Source organism: Patella vulgata, chromosome 7 (genome assembly GCF_932274485.2).
Source record: "Patella vulgata chromosome 7, xgPatVulg1.2, whole genome shotgun sequence".
NCBI lineage: Eukaryota > Metazoa > Mollusca > Gastropoda > Patellidae > Patella > Patella vulgata.
The window spans coordinates 25,613,981-25,631,601 of record NC_065885.2 but is presented as its reverse complement, the minus strand read 5'-3'; the positions used below and the strand labels follow the sequence as shown (position 1 = coordinate 25,631,601).

The following is a 17,621-nucleotide window of genomic DNA, read 5'->3' as shown; positions in this document are numbered from 1 at the left end:
AGAACCACCTTAAGGTGGTGCGCATTGAGCAAGCAAGGTCGCTACTTTGCAAGAAAAAAGCCAAACCTGTATTTTTGGACAAGATCACTCTCATGTGTAGAGCCATTGATGTTGATGTATCTAGCTAGAGATAAGGCTTATTTTAAGTTATTGTGTTTCTCAGGTAACAGGGCTGGTGATTTGGGTAGGTTGAAGATTTCTCAGGTTAGAAGACTACCAAATGGTGATGGTTTATATATTCACATGTCTGAATGAAAATCTTTAAGTTCGGAGCCAAGAAGGTTAATTATTCCTCTCGTGGAAAACAAGGAAATTTGTGCTGTTTCGGAGTTGGAATCTTACATTAGAGTGTGCGACTCACTTGGAATAGAACTCAATTCAGGTTACTTGTTCAGACCTTGTTCTTCTGGAGGTGTAGGCGTAAAAGATGCACCCGTGTCCTCCTCGGGTATGAATCACCGGCTTAAAAAAACATTTGTCGGCTATCAAGCTTTTCAATGGGGAAACTCCACATGGTTTACGTAGTGGGTGTGCTATTAGTCTGAAGAGTTTGGGTGTTTCAGATAGAGACATTTTATCTCACGTTGGTTGGAGAACGAATTCCATGCTAGAGGAGTATACTATTCAACACTCGGTGTTGCAACAGGGGAATACCGTTGGTTTACTGGCCCCCCAACTGAATGTTAGCTCTGGCAGACAAGTCCTCGAGGTTGAGAATACTCTATCAAATTGGAAAGTCCTAGATTTTATTTGATATTTTTAGTTTGATGCTAGACAAGAGATTAAAAAGTTAAAAGAACAACTGGAAGAACAGAAACATAAACAAGAGAAAGAGTCGGTTGAGGTTAGAGAAGAATATGCCTCTAGAAATTCGGACATAAACCTTGATACTCTGCATCAAAAACTCATTCTTTTTGACGAGAAAGCTAGGAAGTCATGCGACCAAAGTGCGGAGTTATATGGTTTTATTCTCCAGCGTTTCTTAGCGAACAAACATAATCCTAATGTGGGCTCTTTGATTGTGTTCATGCTTTCATCCAAAAAAAGAATATCAGTTAATGGAAAAGGAACAGAAGTTCATTAAAGCATGGGGGATCAACCTCCAAAACAAAGGTTTCAAAAGCCCCGTTTTATACCGCAAAGTCCAAAAATTATATGTTATAAATGTGGGGAAATGGGCCATGTTATAGCTAAATGTAATAAATAATTTGTTTGCTTTATATATTTCTAGAGTGTTAAGGAAATATGTAACGCTTGGGTAGACTATGAAGGAGAACCTTGTCAGTGGAAAGAAGTCAATGCAGCTGAATATGTGTTATATAACCCTTTGGAAGCCTCTATACAAATTTAGTTGTTAGGGATCCCAATAACTTTAGGGCAGGAAGTATCCACTCGCATGTTGATAAATGGCGGGATATTTTGTTGGAATCCCCGGATTCTATCAATATTTTGAATTGGTTAAGTGACGGGGTTAATGTGGAAAATTTCGTAGTTCATTTTAACGGGTTTTATTGAAATAGAAAATATGATCATAGCTATCCACCTTCTAAAGTGTTTTCTAACTCTTGTCTAAATTTTCAAGATTTTATTACAACGGAAATTAAGAACCGTCTTGCCACTGGTGCCAATACTGTTTGAGGTAAAGTAAATGAAGTATCCCCGCCTTACGTAGTTTCTCCATTAACTGTAGAGCCTGCCAAAACGCGATTATGTTTAAACATAAACATGAGATATCTTAATTGCTGGATGATGGATTGCCCCTTTTCCTTAGATTCATCAAATGATATTCCTAGATTTGCGACTAATTCTTCTTTTGTAACAAAATTAGATGACAAGAGTGGATATGACCATGTTTTTTTTCCAGAAACTCGCGGAAACTTTTAAGTTTTCAGTGGAATAACGTGTACTATGTATGCAACACTATTCCATTCGGGTGGAAGAATTCTGCTTTTAAATATACAATACCTTAAATACTCATGTTTCTTCCTATTTACGGTCTATTGGCGTAAATAACCTAATTTATATCGATGACCGTTTCGTTGAGCAGATAAATTCTAATTTGCCATTGCCAAACGTAGAGCGCGCGAAAATCGCCATTTACGTTTCCTGTGAAGTTGTAGTTCGTCTTGGTTTCTTTATTGGTTTGCAGAAGTCTATTTTAATCCCAACGCAATGCTTAATTTATTTAGGAATGTGGGTTGATGTGCAAAAGCAGACCTTTCATCTAAGCGAGGAAAAAGTTTGTAAATTTTTGGCCCTTAGGAAATCTATATTAGAATCTAACAGTTTAAATTTATTATCTTTGCAAAGATTTGCTGGGAAAATAATTTGGTTTTCTTTAGCAGTACCAGGAGCGAGATTATTTGCTTCGGAATGTTTTAACGCGATTTCAAAGTTGTTGACGTCGAAAGAAGATGTATGTCTTTTATCGTTAGAATTGAGGGAGGGAATTGTATTTTGGGGTTTTCTACCTGACTGGCAGGGTCCTAAACAATGGGTTAAGGAGGAGCACCTAGTTTTATGTTTGTCTACTGATGCTTCAAATTTCAAATGGGGTGCTGAGTTTATTTTCAACAGTCAGAAACAGTATTTCGGGGACTACTGGCGGTCATCTGAAATTGATTATCGAATCATGATAAAAGAGGCTTTAGCTCTTTTAAGGGCTTTAACTTGTGTTACGCATGATGTTAAAGATTACCGCCTAGATGTTAATATTGATAATTAACCGCTTTTGGATAGCTGGAAAAAACAAGGCAGTCGGTCTTTAAATTTAAATATCATTCTTAAGGACATATTTTTTATTCTGCAAGGATTAAATATTCATATGAATTTAGTTTTCATCCCATCTTAAGATAATCCTGCTGATGGCCCTTCTAGGGTTTTCTTTAAATCGGATGCATGTCTTTCAGATTTAGCATTTAAAAGAGTTGATTTAATATTCGGACCACATACCGTTGACCTCATGTCTCTTGATTGTAACGCTATGAAGGGGAGTGATGCCGTCACTCTCCCCCATTTTACCCCGTATAGAACTCCAAAAACTTCAGGTATAAATGTTTTTGCACAGTCGATAAGTTCCCCCCTTTTAATATGATTTCAGCCATTATTAATTTTATAAAACAGAAACAAATAAATTGTACCTTGATTGTTCCGGCTACCTCCCCTATCCCAGTTTGGTTTCCACAAATTTCTTTTGCAAACCAGGTAGTTGTATTAGAGTATAAAGGTGATAGACACATGTTGTTATACCCCAGTAAGGGGGGTTTCCGAAAAGACAAATTTGGTTTACATTGGAATTTGTGGATTGTAAGATTTTGTTTTCCAAATCGGAAGACAAATATATTTAATTTCGGTTCGGTTTTCTTTAGGGCGCCAGTATTACATCACCATTCAATGTTGCTTATAGGGGATTCTAGTGTACGTAGTATTGTTAATATGTATGATATAAAAGTGTTTTCAATTCCTGGGGCATCAATTTTGGATATATCTCGAAATTTGATTAATTTGGCGCAATCTTTGTCTTGTATTTTCCTATACATCCACGTTGGAATTAATAATATTAACAGAACCCACTTCGTGTTTGAACAGTTATCTCAGTGTTTTTAGTGATTTTGACGTTCTTCGAAAGGTCTTGTCGCCTGTCCAACCTCGTGGGTTTTCTGCGGGTCCTCCGGTTTCCTCCCACTGCTAAAGACCCCTACACGCAAGCGAATTATTGAAATAAAATTAAACCATATGTTAGTCCCGAAATGACCTAGTTTGTGTCGAGTGGACGTTAAACCCCATTTTTTTATGGCACCCCATTACATATATTGGATTGTCCTGAACTAAGCCGGTTTGGGTGGTAACGGCGACTCAGTAAGACGATGGATCGCTTATCTGGAGGTCCCCTACGTTGAGCGGGAAAGTTCATCGGATATTTCTCATTTTTGCTATTGGTGCATGCCCGAGGGATTGACAGGGACAAACAGTTTTAGGAAAGGATGGTATGAAATACCGCGGTATGGGTTAAGTTGAGGAAAGTATACTGTTCACAACTTTGACCTACGCCCGGAAGTATGGAACACGTGACATGACTGTATTTGTCACTTGCCCATCAACGTCTGCATGGTTTATAGAAATATTCCCGGTTTTATGTTTTAGTAGTTTATATGTATTTTGCTACCCACCCTCCCACCCTATTATCGGGCTTCTAGTTTTCTTCCTCCAGTTTTGCTCCAGGCATTTCTCTCCAGATCTTATATCTGAAGGAAGAAGGTTAAGTTGAGGAAAGTATACTAGTCTTAGTCCGTATTGTGAAACTGGATATAAATGAAAGGGCAAGGTCGTTTAAAAGGGATTTTCCCAGAATTATAGTCCTTGTTGAGAAGAAAAGTGACAATATTGTGTCTTTGGTGTTAATCAGCTTAAAAGTTTAACATTTGCAGGAACAGTAATTTAAAAACGAGGTAAGTTGTATATTAAACCTTTGATAAATACTTAGATTAGACGATCTTTGTACCTTGATTCGAGTTATGATGTCTTTATTTATATGAGATAGAGATTCAGAACTATTCCACAGAACATTCCACAAAAGCACACAAAATGGGCGATTCCTAAATAGCTAGTACTTGCACTATAGAATACAAAAGGGCGTAACAAAAATTGATAGAATAAACAATATTTGCTGGCTTACGAAAGTAGTTTCATTGTCACGAGGAAGTAGTTCATTTTCCATGTTCGTCACCAGTTTCTATTGCTTTAAAGATGAAGTTTTAGGGAATGAAATTGGATTTTTTTTATTTGTTCGCTTATTAAAAATTCTCTTCGTACTCACGAGTAAGTATTTCATTTTCCATGTTCGTCACAAGTTTCGATTCCGGGGTTTAAGGGAGTCGAGCTTGATTTCTTTATTCTAGTTTTTAATTTATTAGACCTTATAACTATCAAACGTTCCTTTGCCATATGAGTGCCAAAGCGTGTTTATGACAACGAAAATGAATATATTACTCTTGTTTATGTTTTAAATATGATAATCTGTAGTAAATTTATTAGTAATTGATTCTCGATGAATTAAAACAGTTTGCCATTAGTTTTCCACAATTTAATGTCATTTAACTCGGTTTTCAGTGGACGAAACTTGGCTCTACTAGGAAACTATTTCAGGGTATGCCCAGCTTTAAAGGAGCTAAACCTCCAACTCGGTATTTATATAATATTCGAAATTCCAAACACGACGTAGAATTCAGTGTTGATCAATTTCATTTAATGATGTTATCTTGCCTGAGAAATATGGGATCCTAATTTCCAATATTTGAGACAAAATGAACGATTATAATCAGTACACGATTCGTGTATTCTATGGCTTCGAGTGCCATTTGTAATGAACATAACGTGCCCTACAAGGCAATGCGGAGTAATTGGTAATCATAAAATGATAATAAAATATGTGTTGAATGCACTACGCAGATGAAAACGACTGCCGTTTTATTTGGACTCTTCGCGTATTGTACCGAACATAATTGAAAAGAAATCACAATGTTTTTTTAAAAGTTGAAATTAAATCATTTATATTCATTCATACTACATTAATATGTGCTTTTAGACCATTTTCGTCGTTTTAAAAGTTCGAAATAATAAAGCCATACGCCCTTTAATACCCTATGTGTTTGTATTATCACCACCATATTAACTATATATATATATATATATAGTAAAAGGTTATAGTTAAAGCTACTCTTAGGTGTTAGATATTCGAAATAAAGATGTTTTAGGAAGCAAAAACCTAGTTTTTTTTCCCTAAAACATCTTTATTTCGAATATATATATATATATATATATATATATATATAAGGGCCTATTTAAACATGCAATGAAATAGGATATAGATTAAAATCTACAGCCTATGGACGTTGAATTGTTTCCTAATATAAACCACTGCTTATAACTAATTATATATATTCTATGCTATTACCATTGCTGTAAATAAAAACTGTAACTGTTAATGTTACTTTTATATGGCTAATGAGTGGGTGGGGGGGGGCAAACCAAGAATAGCATGAAATGGGGTTAGTTGTCCTGTCGAGACTTTCATTAGGTGATCTTTAACGGACACTACAACTTCCCCCACCACCACCATAGCCGCCCGCCCTGGGATATTTTACGGGTACATCCAATCTGCACACGGGACCATTTGTATTTTTCACAAAGACATGCTTTCGCTATCAGACCCCGTGGACACCATTACTAAGAAGTTAGATCAGCGCTTGCGAAATCTCGAATGTTCTACTCGGCACACACCAGTCACCAATCATGTATTGTGTTGTGTTGAGATGTGTTAACAATATTGTTTATGCGTTTAGAGGATGTCAATACTTGGACAGCGTGTTATCAGAGGACCTGATTGGTCTGCAGGTGATGTAGATGGCGGTGAAGGACATGTTGGTACTGTTGTAGGCGTGGGTGGTTTAGAAACAGTCGAAGTTCTTTGGGATAATGGTAAACGCAACAACTGTAGAATTGGACAGAATGGTAAACATGACCTCCTGATCCTAGACAACGCTACAACAGGTAACGATTTTGACTCATTTATCGGACATTTCCCACATTGGAATTCGCATTGGACATAGATAACACTGCAATTGAATCCATTAAAAATTACAAGTCACTGCCGATACTAGTGAATATGAATCAAACCACAAAACCACTGCCGATACTAGTGAATATAAATCAAACCACAAAGCCAGTGACGATACTGGTGAATCTTAATACTCATCCAATATTCCTCCTCGCGTGTTTCGTTTTATTAGACCTAACCCCACTCAAGCTCTGTCCTACTCGCCGCAAATTTCTGCCCCAAATTATGATTGGTTCAACAGTCTGATCAACAAACAATGCATTACTACTACGTGACAAAATATACCGGGCTTAACCAGCTCTAAATATGTTGCCGTAAAGTGTCTGATGACAATCGCGGCTACATTACGTCATAACGCGCGAAATGTATTACGCTCAATTAACTAGTGCATAACAGAATATTGCAAATAAACTAATTGTGTGATAAACGAGGCTATCCAAAATAGCTACAATGTAAACATTGGGTAATCGCCGAGCACGTGGAATCATTTTATCATTTCTTGGAGCACACACCAGACGAACAAAATTTTCACAATTTTTAATACATTTAATCAACTGTCCGAAGACCCCAGATCAAAGAGAAGGGCTGTTATGTTACGTATTGTGTTTCACCCAATAAGCTGGACAGAAATAGCCTACATGTGCTTTTTTGATAAAATAAATAATTCATATATTTTCTTCACAAAAATGGATAAATATTAGCGAATACTTAAAATCGGAGATTTGGGTCAACGAATTTTCGTTCCAATAGCGAGTTTCAGCGACGGCCAAATTTACCGATGCGAGTATCGATTTTTGCTCACGATACACCCAAGGCCAGGGTAAAAATTTTCTTGAAATCAGCAGTAACAAACACTGGATTTTTTTTAAAGCGGATACCCCCGTTAAGCGGCAGTCATGAAATTCCCTTTATTTTACTGTACTCAGGAGAGATTTGATTGTACGATGAGAATGGTGTGAGAGAGAGAGAGAAATGGGGTTTAACGTCCACTCGACACAAACTAGGTCATTTCGGGAGTAACATATGGTTTAATTTTATTTCAATTCGCTTGCGCATAGGGGTCTTTAGCAGTGGTAGGAAACCGGAGGACCCGGAGAAAACCCACGAGGTTGGACAGGCGACCCTACTCCTTGTCACGTACAACCAGGGATTCGAAACCACGCCAGTCAACTCAATGACAGACTTTAAGATACAGCGCGCGCACGCTAACCATTCAGCCATCCCCCCCCCCCCCCCCGATGAGAATGGACACACTCCGTCAAAAACTCAAGTTTTCAGTCTAAGAGAGGCTAGGGAGGGATTTTTCTCGGGCCATTGCCTCAGGAATATGACTGTATTCGTTCAAAATATTTGAAAAACTATTGCCTGAATCGGATTTGGTATGTGGAATACAACTGCAACCAAATCAACACAGTTCATTAGGATTCTTGTAGCTGAGGTGCCATGGCTTACGATTTATACTTTTTTTTTACTGTTTAAAAGGTGTTCGGCATACGCAGTATAATTGTACTGTATGTTCTGAAAGAGGAATATTTGGGATGAGATGGACCTGTAACGTCTGCAAAGAGTGTCATCTTTGTCATACGTGTTACGTTACTGACAAACATACTATACAGCATGAATTTAAAAGATATACCACATCTAATGATCCAGGGTAAGGCGACATCAGCAATATTTCTTTAATTATAATTGATTCGGAAATAAAATAAATTGATAATTGAATTCATACAGCTATAATGTGGGCTTATATTTTCGATAACTACGCCTATTTTCGAGTTATGAAGAAAAGCAAATATACGTAGACATTCAATTTGTGTTGTGCATTTGAATGATCTTTTTAAACATGCATTGTGTACGAGCTAAATCTGCCTATTGCGGGTCTTTTTTAGGCATGAAATGTTATATAAACTATTAATTAGGTATTTATTAAAAAGAAAAGACTATAATCAACTCTTGGTGCCATCTTATGTATCAGATTTTCTTTGGATTTGAATCCGATCTTCTGTTCAACTCTCTTTGATGATAAAACGCAAAAATGGATAATCGAGACTTTGTCAATATTATCGTGACAGCGGTAACAATGACAATCGAGGCTATAGTGATTTTAAAATAAAGTTTTCTCGGATTAGAGTGACGCACTTCGACTGAAATTTTCAGCATATCACCTGTACATTATCTAGATTTTAACTATTGTAGTGAGGACTGTCAGCTCTTTATCTAATCTTTCATAATATATCTTTAAGTAATGAAATATTAATACGTTTCTCCTCCAGGACACTGGTGCGCAAACGAGCAACAAGTGTTAAACTTCAAGCCATGGGTATTTTTGCCGGAGCCATTGTTAAGAGAGGAAATGATTGGAAATGGGGTGATCAAGACGGTATTAAACTTTGTTCACATTAGGGAAATTGGCTTGCAGCTGTTTATTGTGATGTGAGCACATCTTGAAAGCCCAAAAATTACCATCAACAATTAATCCGTCTCGAAAAACTGATACCATTTGCTACTGTTCTTTTTTTTTTGGGGGGGGGGGGCGGGGTGCATATCGTGTGGTTGGAATCGTATTTTGATGAGAAATTAAGCTGCGCTTTCTTTTAGAGATGAAGTTCCTTTACCCTACCTCAAATCCTATTATTATCAACGTTTAGTTTATTTTCCCCAAATAAAGCGGCACTCTACCAAACCTAATCAAACATCAGCGATTTTTGTTTTTTCCACCCATCTCTTACTATATTGACATTTTGGTATTTTTCGTTAAACATATGGAAGTGGTATCCTCCTACTATATATATTAAAACGATATTGTATCAATTTCAATCAAATATCGACATTTTATTTTTATTCACACACATAAGTGTGCACTCTGCCTAAATAACGTTTTATTCAAATATTTTGTGTTTACGTATAGGAGGCGATGGTAGTACAGGTGAAGTGATAGCCACTGAACACGACACTTCCTCAAATTCCACTAGAAATACAATAAGCGTCAAGTGGTCGTCTGGTATTAGTAGCGTCTACCGACTTGGAGCTGAAGGTGGTAAAATAGATTTACAGTTTGTTCAAGAATCACGTGGTACATATTACTATCGAGATCACCTCCCTGTTTGTGGTATGTATTTAAACAGATTAGTTGTCACGTCGGTTGTAAAACTATTCGGGTTCTACATATGCTTGTTTGTAACAAACGTGTATTCGAATCTACCTGTATAACAAAGATTACTTCAGTTCTAACACCTTCGATTAACATTTATCATTTATTTTTCTACTTATGCGATATATGCTTTAAGAACCTAGATGGGAGTTCACGGTGATTATAATATATGTAACTTATATATACCTACAGAAAAACAGAAAGAGGTCACTACTCCAAAAGCGAGTTCTGAAAAAGGCGGGTTAGTTACCAATGAAGAGGTTTTAAAAGAAGGCGATTCTGTGTGTATAATGGTGTCAACTGAAAAAATAGAAGAACTACAGAAACGGCATGGGGGTTTTACTAAAAGCATGTTAGACGTAAGTTTTAAAAACATTGAAATTGTAATTAAAAATAAAACTAATCAGAAAACATTAGTCAGTTTCCAAACGCAACTGTGTGTAACATTACAAGGAAATACAGAGGTTTGGTGATGTCCGGCATCAAGTCATTGATTGCATGCTCCCAAAACTTAAATATAGGATCTAGTACTAAAAATTGTGAGAACAGAACCCATTTTTAAAAAAATATGTAACGACCGATGAAATACATGTATAATTTTTCTTCAAATGAAATAGGGAAACTTGTAAAAGAAATTTAGTTTCACTCTTTCTTTGGACTTACTTTGCATTGTTTCTCATATAGTGGATTTATGAAGCTACCATTAAATCTAATATTCCTATTATTTATTCATTTTAGTGTGCTGGAAAAACTGGTGAAATTAAAGGATTTGCACCAAATGGCCATGCTCTAGTTGAATTTGGGGATTGTAAATTTCGATTTTATCCGGGGGTACTGAAAAAGGTGAGTGATTTTATCGCATGCTTTTTTAGTCCACAGTAAATCGACGTCAATACAAAGTTGGTTTAGCTGGAATATAGTTTTCTGTTTTGTATTCTCTTGACTAAGTTAGTTTCTGTTTTATTTCGTTTGATTTATATATGAAATGATGTAATGTATCATGTTGCATATTTAAGGTTTATGACGTTAATGCTGGGGATGTTGTTCGCATTCTCTCGGACGAGGAAAAGGTGAAGATTTTATTGGAAAATCATGGCGGATACCAACCTCAAATGAAATCGGTAATTTGTCATTTCTACATTTCGATATTATAATTGATCCTTCCCCACCGAACTAAAATGGGATTCCGAACGTGAAATCATCTGAATTAGATACTGTACATATAAGATGTTCGACGATACTAAACATATCCTTCCTTAATGGTGTGATAAATATATTATCAGGAATATACAGATAATCACACAGGTACTATACCGGTCATATCTACACAAGTAGACCAAAGGGCCCACTCCACAAAACTCCACAAAGGACGTTCGCTGGTCTCTTGGCAAATCGCAATACGGATTATGTTTTTCGTTATCGAATATTATCTTTCGTAATTAAACAATGACTGAACACACAGTGTATTGTTCTTTTTTGTTGTTACACTATCTGGTTTGCTCCTACTTTCTGACGATCGTTTCGCGGTGTTTAAGTGGTTTAGAATCGTGCCTTTATAACAAAGAAAACTTTTATTGCAGACTATAATAAATGTTACACCTGTAATGGAGGTTGCTTATAAAATGATTATCTGTATGTTAGTATCTAGGTAAGGTTGGACGAGTCAGTAAGATAGATTCAGATGGTGACGTAGTAGTAAAATTTGGTAGAAGAGTTTGGGTGTATAACCCTGCTTGTTGTACACCTGCGCCAGGAGAATTGATTGATGAAGTTGACGAAGATGACGATGATGACGAAGATGACGATGATGACGAAGATGACGATGATGATACTGTTGACATGTCAGGTATTACATATACACTAAAGTTTTCATTTTATAAACAGTTCGACTTCTAAAACTTGTTAAGAATATTTTTCCTCATCCACAATTGCTAATAGTTATTATGGGATTGTTATCTAACGTTTTCCGATAATTACTTTCGGAGTTGTCGCCCTGGATCAATTTGAAAAATCTTGGAACGCTCTGAAAACTAAAACGTGTTATCCGATTGACCTGATATATACACACGGTATTTTAAGTTCATAAAAAAGAAGCCTCTGGATTCTCAACGATTTCCGATAATTGAAAAATATTGTGGACACACTGGAGCTGAAAGTATCATTCGTCCGACTTAAAATTCAAATACAGTTTTAATGTTCATCATCATAGCAATAACATATATTTTCAACAATATCTGTTCAACGATTTCCGATAATTACAGTCAAACTTATGGCCCAGTACGAATTTGAAATACGCTTTACGGGCTAAAGTCATCTCTCGATTGACGTCATCTTCACATACAATTTTTATTTTCACCCGAATAGAAAGTCTTTTCTAACGACCTCTCTTTATTACTGTCGACGTTGTTGACCTTTATCAATTTGAAAATGCCTGTAGATGCTTTAGAAAGAAATGTTTTGTTTAATTTACGTGAAATGTATACATAGTGGTAAGGCTCACGAGACGAAGGTGCATATTGATTTACCGATATATGAAGATCTAGAAAACATTTAAGGTTGAAGACTCTCGAGACGCAGCACGGCATTCAATACCTTGTCTAAAATGGTTCGCCTCATACCTTATCAATCGAATCCAATCAAATGTGATTGGCGATGCTAAGTAAGATACAGCTGAATTAAACTGGGGAGTTCTCCAAGGATCGGTACTCTGTACACAACTAGGGAATCTCATTATCAGCTAACACAGCCTATTACCCCATTCTTATGGCAACGACAATCAGATTATCGATACTTTTTATCCATGTGACTTTGACCAATGTTTTAACGTACATCAAAATGCACACAAACTATAAAATGAAATGAAGTGAAATGGGGTTTAACGTCCTACTGTTCTGCTCCGGTTGGGCTAATGAAAACAGACCAAACTTTACAAAGCTGGATGTCCACCAATATGTTAACCATGATTGATCAAAACACTCACTATAAAATGAGAAACATGTACATCAACTTTGAAAATAGCTGACTCAAATCCCAAAATATAAACCCAAATCATTTGGATACAGATAGTGTGTTCACATTCAGTGTGCCAGTTCTTTGGAATTCATTACCCCTGAACGTTAAACTATCATCCAGCCTAGACACATTCTGAACTAATTTAAAACCTCATCTATTTATGACCTATTATGGCACCCTGGCCGTGTAGCGCCTTAAGCATGCATATTAGCATGGAGCTGTGCGCGGTATAAATGTACATATTATTAACCACTTCATGGGTTCTTACTCTTGGTCAATCTTTAATGTTTTGTAAAATCTCATGTCACCTATAAAATAATAAATATGCGACAACCTTTGTGAACTGCGACGGTGACGAAGATCATGTTTTGTTACCTGGTAACATATCTTTCACGGACATGGTATTGTTCAGCTGACCATACGGAAGAACAGTCTTCACGTTAACGTCCAATCTGAACGTCACGGGTTTTTCTTATTCTTTCGCATCGCAGTACTATGTGATATTACTCTGCCAGATTACTAATAAACTTAGAAATCATTTAAACTAACCATTCTACAACATTACATTTGATAGATTTAAACAATGCCTTATTGAGATTAATGGGAGGTCTATTTGGTCAACAACAGACAGGTGGTTCTGGTTCCACCTTAATGAGCAATGCACTATACAGAGCCATATCAGAAAATAAGTCATCCGAAGCTATAAGTTTGATACGGAAGCATCCCGAAGTGGTAAGTAAGATAGGACATATGGCAAAATATTAACTAAAAGCAGTAAGACTGTTTTAAGATAAGATCACATGCCGCACTGGTCGTGGTGCTTGTGGCGAATAATTTTCGCGACGGGGGTAGATGTTGGTATTCACTATACATTTGACTGTACTGTTACTGTTAGTATACAGTGGCAGACGCAGAATATTTGGTAATGGCACTCGAAATCATTCTGGCACGCGATTCGTGTGCCAATTTTAAAATTCTCATTTCGTCTTAAATATTAGATATCAGACGTCCTTCTTTTCAAGGTAAGATAACACCAGTTGACCAATATGTCGTGTTTGCAATGTCGAAGACTGTGGATGATATTGAGTTAAAGACTTGCCTCCTTTAAGATAAATGTTTAAATATTTTTTTACCTTAAATAGTTTATTGCAGCTCTAACCGTAAATACTAATCGACACTAATCCAGGGCCGTAACTAGCTCAGAGCAACGGGGGGTGCGGGGTGGGGGTCCGGGAAATGTTCTCAGGGGTGATTTAAAATTGGACAATCTACATATGTACATATATCTATTTTTTATGGTCGACAATTTTTTTCACAGGGGGCGCGAAACTTATGTCGCAATAGATGAAAATGGTGATCAACAGACCAGTGTAAGCACTGTTTTGGTTGACCCGATGAATAAATAGGATACTATTTTGAATTGCACTCTTTACTTTAAGAGCTACAAACAGTATTTTGACAGTAGTATGTCGCTGTATCACTAACCAGTAGGTCCCAGGTTCAATCCCGGTGTTGATCGAGAAAATTCCATTCCCGTTTAAGCATTTCAACTGCGGAGAAAACCGGAGGTCCATCTGTACTCGTTGCCGCACACGCAAAAGTTGGAATTCGATAGAGAGTATGCGGGTGTTACGGTCCAGACAAACTTTCCATCATTTCTCTCATTCATTTTTAACTGGCGATTGTAAATCATTTTAACCTGGAGTTCTTATCAACCCATCAGTGTATCTTTTAACCCGTGGATGTTTAAGGTTCATGTTTTTCTTGTAATATGTTTAGGTAAATGTTGAATTTAAAGGCGTGACACCATTAGTTTTAGCCTGCCACCAAGGAGTTACAAGTGTTGTTGACGAATTATTAAACAAAGGTGCTGATATTAATAAATTAGATCACAAAGGCAACACGGCCCTGATAGCAGCATTAGTTGGGTAGGTAATGTTTGGATAAACCATCAAATATGCTAATGTTCGAAAGGTTTGATCATGGAGTATCAAAACAACTTAAAATAGGTATAAACAATGGGAAATATCTAGCAATTTCCAGATACTGTTAAGTAAATGGGGTTAGAATTCCTTATGACATAAACTGGGCTATATTTTCGCAAGAATTCACCTTTGCGCATGGGTCAAATGAAGTCGGGGAATATGCGGTCTTTAGGCGTAAGGAGAATACCTGAATGAAAATCTTGAATGTAGGGTGGTGACCCGACTTTGTCCCGCACACACCCGGGATTGAACCCAGAAATGATTGATCTTATTATGGCGAGCATTAGAACATTATGCCATATAGCTCACTTTATTATTAATTACAAAATAATGTTCACACTTCTCATTTAAGATATCAATGGACCCGTTGGCATGGTTCTGTATCGGTATTATGTTTGCTATTTACGGGGCGGGGCATCTTCATTATACCGGTTGGTGAAATATAGTAGTACGTTAAACCCCATTTCATTTCATCTATAATATTCTAGGGAAGGATAATCCCTGGGTTTAACGTATAGGCAATGCAAGCACTGATCTGAAGAAGTATGTTGGTGTATCTTTAGATTTAACCTTGATAATTTCAGAAAAGAGAGGGGCATTGCTAAATTATTGATTTCTCGAGGAATTAATGTAAAAACTGTTCCAGAGGATAAGAAAACAGCCCTGTATTGTGCATCTGCACATGATTATGGAGACGTAGTTAGACTTATATTACAGAAAGGATCCGATATGAACATCCAGGTATTTGTCTTGTACTATACACATATTCTAAACTGAAATTGGCGGAGCTTTTGTTCTTATCCCTACAAATTTATTGACATGATTGGTTTTATTATAAGTCTATTTTTTTTAGCACCTCCATCGACACAGGAATTTTTGTTCGTTGGGGAAAGAGGATAGAAATATGCCGCAGGTCGTTGGTTCGGGCACTTGAAGGGATTAAAATAAAACTTCTTACAACTGTTTGACTAGTGTTACTAATAACACAAGGTGAATCCCCACCATATTGTTTTGAATCGTTGAATATATTTCGTCTGCTATGTCTCACAATACTCACTAGTTTTAACACTTTCCGCCATTTTTTTGCCAACGAGACTTTATTTGATCATTATACAGCGTTATTAATTACAAATCAAACTTGAAGCGTTATCACTTGGATATTCGTATCTTCGACGGACCGCAAGTAAGAAGAAACGAGGTCAACAACGTCATGTTCGGGAATCCCCGATTTTTGATTGATCGAGGCGTGTTACTAAAACTAAAATTGACCTTCATAGCTGATCGCGAATTAAGAAACTCAGAATTAGGAAAATATCTATAATATCTATAATTAATTTTTTTTATTTCTGCAACTTGCAGACGTAAAAGTGTGTGTATGTGTGATTGTGGTGGGGGGGGGGGGGGCATATCTTTCGAGTAGTCATGTAAAGTAATACAGAATTAATATATTTTTTTTTGAAAGGGAGGGGGGAATATTTTGCATTTTATTAGGCAAAAATGAAGTGCCCGTAACAAAGAAATAAACCGAACATCTCAGGTTTCGGCCGATATCTGTTATAATAGATTTTTTGGGCATCGATCATTACTTCAATTTTGTATATTGTCGTCGCCCCTGTCCGTCCGTCCACAATTAATTGTGAACACTCTACATGTCACAATTTTTATCCGATTTCAATGAAATATACCAGATGTTTACACTATTTGCGGACAAAGGGCGGCCATTTAGTCTGGTAGTTTTGGGCCGATTTTCACGAAATTCGAACTCAACCTTCATTATGGTGTAACGGTGATATATTCAAACGGTGTTTTAAATCGGATAATAATTGTGTCCTCTAGAGCGAACCCAAGCTAAAAACGCCATTTTTCGTACAATCAGGGGCCATAATTCAGGAGGTTACGATCCGATATGCACGAATATCGAAAGGAACTGAGATGACCGCTATAGGGTCCACAAGCTAAAAACGCAATTTTTCGTACAATCAGGGACCATAATTCAGGACGTTAAGGTCCGATATGCGCGAATATCGAAAGGAATTGAGATCTTTGGGTTATAAACTTACATTTCAAGTTTCAAAAAAATCGGATAAAAATTGTGACCTCTATAGAGTCCATAACCTTGATATACCATATTTTTACGCTATGCGAGAACGATGGGTGGCCATTTTGTTAGTCAGTTTTGGTCCGATTTTCACAAAATTTGAACTTGGCCATCCATAGGGTGATATACTAAAACAGTTTTTTTTATCGGATAAAAATTACAATCCGTACAATCAAGGGCCATAATCCATGAAGTTACAGTCGGATAGATGTTAATATCGACAGGAACCGCGATCTTATGGTGATAAACCTATATTTCAAGTTTCGTTGAAATCGGATAAAAATTGTGACCTCTAGAGTGTTCACAACCAATTGTGGACGGACGGACAGGGGCGACGACAATATATTGTGGGCGTATAAAAATCAGTGTAAAAAACGGTGTCTAGTGCCACTCTATAACTTCAAAAGCCTGACATTTTTCACCCAACAAACACGCGGGTTTGTGTTTTGGTGCAGTCTGAATCAGCCAGTCACTTTGCGAATTTCCAGTAACGGATAGGTTAATAAATGGGACTGGATGATACAGACTGTTGCAGAGAGAGAAATGTGGTTTAACGTCCACTAGACACAAACTAGGTCATTTCGGGACTAACATATGGTTTAATTTTATTTCAATAATTCGCTTGCGCGTAGGGGTCTTTAGCAATGGGAGGAAACCGGAGGACCCGGAGAAAACCCACGAGGTTAGAAGGCGACCCTACTCCTTGTCACGTACAACCGGGGATTCGAAACCACGCCAGTTGACTCAATGACAGGCTTT

The 17,621-nt window shown here is 37.0% G+C and overlaps 1 protein-coding gene across 2 annotated transcripts in view; it reads left to right on the top strand.

Moving 5' to 3' along the window:
- The first annotated feature begins 4,278 nt into the window (after positions 1-4,278).
- LOC126827432 (E3 ubiquitin-protein ligase MIB2) overlaps positions 4,279-17,621 on the top strand; it is a 31,753-nt gene continuing 18,410 nt past the window's right edge. Inside the window, exons 1-12 of one of the 2 annotated variants that reach the window (XM_050556742.2) lie at positions 4,279-4,448; positions 6,342-6,549; positions 8,099-8,270; positions 8,890-8,996; positions 9,543-9,725; positions 9,960-10,126; positions 10,506-10,610; positions 10,784-10,888; positions 11,409-11,613; positions 13,354-13,511; positions 14,559-14,707; positions 15,349-15,505. In XM_050556742.2, coding sequence (XP_050412699.1) covers positions 6,345-6,549; positions 8,099-8,270; positions 8,890-8,996; positions 9,543-9,725; positions 9,960-10,126; positions 10,506-10,610; positions 10,784-10,888; positions 11,409-11,613; positions 13,354-13,511; positions 14,559-14,707; positions 15,349-15,505 — 1,713 coding nt within the window. In that variant the 5' untranslated portion in view covers positions 4,279-4,448; positions 6,342-6,344. Of the gene's footprint in view, positions 4,449-6,341; positions 6,550-8,098; positions 8,271-8,889; positions 8,997-9,524; positions 9,726-9,959; positions 10,127-10,505; positions 10,611-10,783; positions 10,889-11,408; positions 11,614-13,353; positions 13,512-14,558; positions 14,708-15,348; positions 15,506-17,621 lie in introns of both variants that reach the window. The other variant, XM_050556741.2, reaches the window with a different exon arrangement.